The sequence below is a fragment of the Aplidium turbinatum genome, chromosome 18, assembly GCF_918807975.1.
Source record: "Aplidium turbinatum chromosome 18, kaAplTurb1.1, whole genome shotgun sequence".
NCBI classification, from domain to species: Eukaryota; Metazoa; Chordata; class Ascidiacea; order Aplousobranchia; family Polyclinidae; genus Aplidium; species Aplidium turbinatum.
In genome coordinates, this window is record NC_137489.1 from 820954 (window position 1) to 824517 (window position 3564).

The 3564-nt window shown below is 34.2% G+C and overlaps 1 protein-coding gene across 1 annotated transcript; it reads right to left on the minus strand.

The window, feature by feature from the left end:
* Window positions 1–1099: 1099 nt before the first annotated feature.
* On the minus strand, window positions 1100–3230 carry LOC145787831 (uncharacterized). The gene is made up of 2 exons (XM_082599667.1): window positions 2683–3230; window positions 1100–1955 (listed from the first exon to the last, which is right to left on the minus strand). The coding sequence occupies exons 1-2, from the start codon at window positions 2721–2723 to the stop codon at window positions 1655–1657; spliced, it is 342 nt and encodes a 113-aa protein (XP_082455793.1). The 5' UTR covers window positions 2724–3230; the 3' UTR covers window positions 1100–1654.
* Between the last annotated feature and the right edge of the window lie 334 nt (window positions 3231–3564).

Genomic DNA, 3564 nt, shown 5'->3' on the forward strand with positions numbered 1-3564 from the left:
CCCTTTCATGAAAAAGGCAAAACTTGTGACGTCATCACGAGTAGTTCAGATTGTCAGCGAAGCGCGTATGGTGAATAGAGTTCTGCAATGGCTTTTAAGCTTGCTTCACTGTGTTTTATTGTAGTAAACCAGCAATCTGTGTCTTAATGTCACACGAATGTAAGAAATCATTGTGACCCCTGTGTCTGTAAGCAACTGTAGGTACCACAAATCAACACTTTTTTTTATTTTAAATATTCATGACCATAGTTCCACGCACGCAAACAAATACACTAGATCAAGTGATAGCATACACAATGCTATTGTATTGAAACATGAATCACAATTACAAATGAAAGTCAGATCTCATTTAAAATTTAATGATTAATCAACATGCTGTCAAAAATCATGCAACAATAAACAAATAATTGTTGTATTCAAACACAAAATGCCACAATACTGTAATAAAAATTGATACGCACAATTGATAAACATTACAATTTTCTTATAAACTATTATTTGAGAAAAGAGCATTATCACACATTAAATGTTGTACTTATATACAATTCTATCACAGTTGGCGATCAACATCATGCACATGATTAGTGCTATTGTAAGTGATTTTGAAATTCAAATAACAACATAAAATAATTAACCTATTCAAAGGCAGCATTGTAAACAGACCAGAGTAGGCCTACATAAATTGCACAATCACTAAATGCCATATAAATGACAGCAGATTACGAATTAACAGTTTGCAGTTCACGTTTCTTTGCCAGTCTTTGTTGAACAATTACATCATTTTCCTTGCGACAAAAATTATTGAGTAAAGAATTTGTGGATGCCCAGCAAGTCATGTTTGTTATTGTTGACACGCTGTGACCATTTTCACAAGTGTTTGTTGACAAGTAATCAACATCGCAATCCAAAATAGCACATAACGTTGTTTGTAAAACCACCTGCTGTTGGTTCTTTGAGAAAAGAAATTATTTAATTGCAGATAGTTGCTCCACAATAAGATAATTTATTTGAACAATCTTTATAATCTTATCATCAAGGTATAATAATCCTCCTCTAGTGATTGCACTAATATCATACTTGTACCATTTACATTCGACATTGCACAAGTCATGCGTTCTTTGCATTCCTCATATTTCATTTTTTACATGCGGTATCACAACAATATCCAGCAAGGTAGGTAATAATGACAGGCAACACAGTTTCACATTTCACACAAATAATGACAAAATATTAAAAAGTCTGGTGGACAAACCGGTAGCTTTTGTGTCATTAAAATTAGCTGTTGACAATTAAACCAAATAGCATTTTCATAATATAAACAACCTTTAATAGACATTAAAATACTAATAACAAGCTTGCACTTTAATGCAAAATCACTTTTACTTGGTAAGGTACAATTTTCAGAAGACAATAACAACAATTGTAATACACTCTCCAATGTGGATATGGAATTTACATGCAATGATAAAACGTAATCACTAATGTTTAGGCAAATTTACTGAGCTTCTGTATACGGTCATGCTCAATTGTTCATCTAAAATCGCTGCACTGGTAACAACAGGCACAGCTATAACATGGCTCTTTATTTCACAAATCAATATTTTATCACGTTCGTCCACAATCTGCCATGAAGAATTGAATTTGAACTTTTTCCTCACAGATCTTTAATTGAAGTCAAACTGTCTTTTTCCAGAGCAATGGTAAACTCTTCTTTGCTGTTTGCAATTGCTTGAGAGAGCTGAACGTTATCTATTGTCTCAAGTTTGTCATCATGATTTGCTCTTTTGGATGTGGAAGGTTTGCTCAAATATGATGCGCGATTTGGTAATTGAGATGGTATGGCGCCAGGTACTAATGTCGAAACTTTCAAATCATAGGACAGCTGTTTTCCTGTTCTCTTACCAAATGCAGAAACAGCCTTTTTGATGTCATGTTTGTAAAAGAAGTTCACATACCTAAAAATTAAAAATATTTTTAAACAAAACCGAAATTGCATTCAGACTCATTAATTTGCGTTTACTTGCTTTTGTACATATTCCTTATTTTGCAGCTCAGCCATTTCCCAGACTGCAAATCAGACGTTTTTTCATTGATTCAACGTCCACAGACGTTAAATCGAAGTAAAGAAACGAGTGATTTGCTGTCTGGGTTGTGAAAGCTGTAATCCAGCTAACAGCTCAGCAGTCTGTTAAGAGTAAGCAGCTAGCAAGCATCTGACAATGTAAAAATGCTGTTAAAAGGAAACATTTGCTGGCTCAAAAAGGCATCACACTGTTTCGAACAATTAATCTATATCTAAACAAGCAGAACAACGCTATTCAAGCGTAAACTTAAAGTGGTTGTTTCTTTTGCCAAGTTACCCGCTTGAAAAGCTATTTCTGTGTTGGCCTACAGAGAACATTACAATACATCGAAAACACGTTAGAGTCTAGAGAGGATTACTAGAAAATTTTGTGAGAGCAGAGAAATCAGAGCAGAGAAAGCAATGCCATTATTTATGAATAGGATTTATTTGAAACAGTCAAACTAAACTAAATGGTTCAGCAGTCAGACATTACTTCCCAGACAGAAAATCGATCGTTTTTTCACATTGATTCACCGTCTGCAGACAATTCAAAAAAGGACTGATTTTCTGTTATGATTGAAACAATTAAGTTGACAAAATAAGTTGAGAGTACATACTCGACTTGACTTTGTTGGAACAAAATCCTTTTTGATAACATAGAGCCACTTCTTTTTTAATTCCTCATCTTTTGGAAAGCTGAAAACTTGCACTTTTAATCCACCATGATAATTTCCATTGCAGTTGGGAACACAGCACATATAAGGCATTGCAAACTTTTTGTTGTTTTCTCACCAGAGTTACAGAGTTTATTTAAAGATCCATTCTAGCAACTAAAACACACCAAAAAACCAGAGCAAAAACTAATTAACCAGCAAAATTTAGAAAATTTCTACAAATTTTAATTTTTCAACACAAAGATAGTTTGGTCATCCATCGCTGCCTTTCCTTTTAGTTTGCATTTATAACTAAGTTATCCAGCATTCACAATACCTTGCAATAAGGTAACAAAAAGAGCCTGAATAAATGTGTGAAATACTCTAATTATTTAGTTTTCAGAATTATTAACCTGCTAAGTAAATACTGCTATAATTTCAGATTTCTGTTAGATATTAACTTCTCAAATCTCATCCACTGATCAACAGTCAACACATTACACTGCATTGCGCCTTGCGGATCTTGCGAATTGCGATGCGGTTAGGAAAAGAAAGCTTACTTAGTGAGGCGTAACGATCTACCAGTGATGACGTCAATACGCAATGAAACGGCCTTCTACCTCTAGGTGGCGTTGGACTAACACCCCTGGAAAGGAAATTTAATTCTGAACACGATTCAAAAATAAAATTCCGAAAAATATTTCGGGAAAGTATTTTTATAAACGCTTGATTGAAGGCGTCTATAAACGTTGAAATCTCTATTTATTTTTAAATACGTAAGGTATTTACCCCATTTTTAAACCATTCTGCTTGCGTTTCGTTCGTCTGCCGCACCACGAGAGTGAC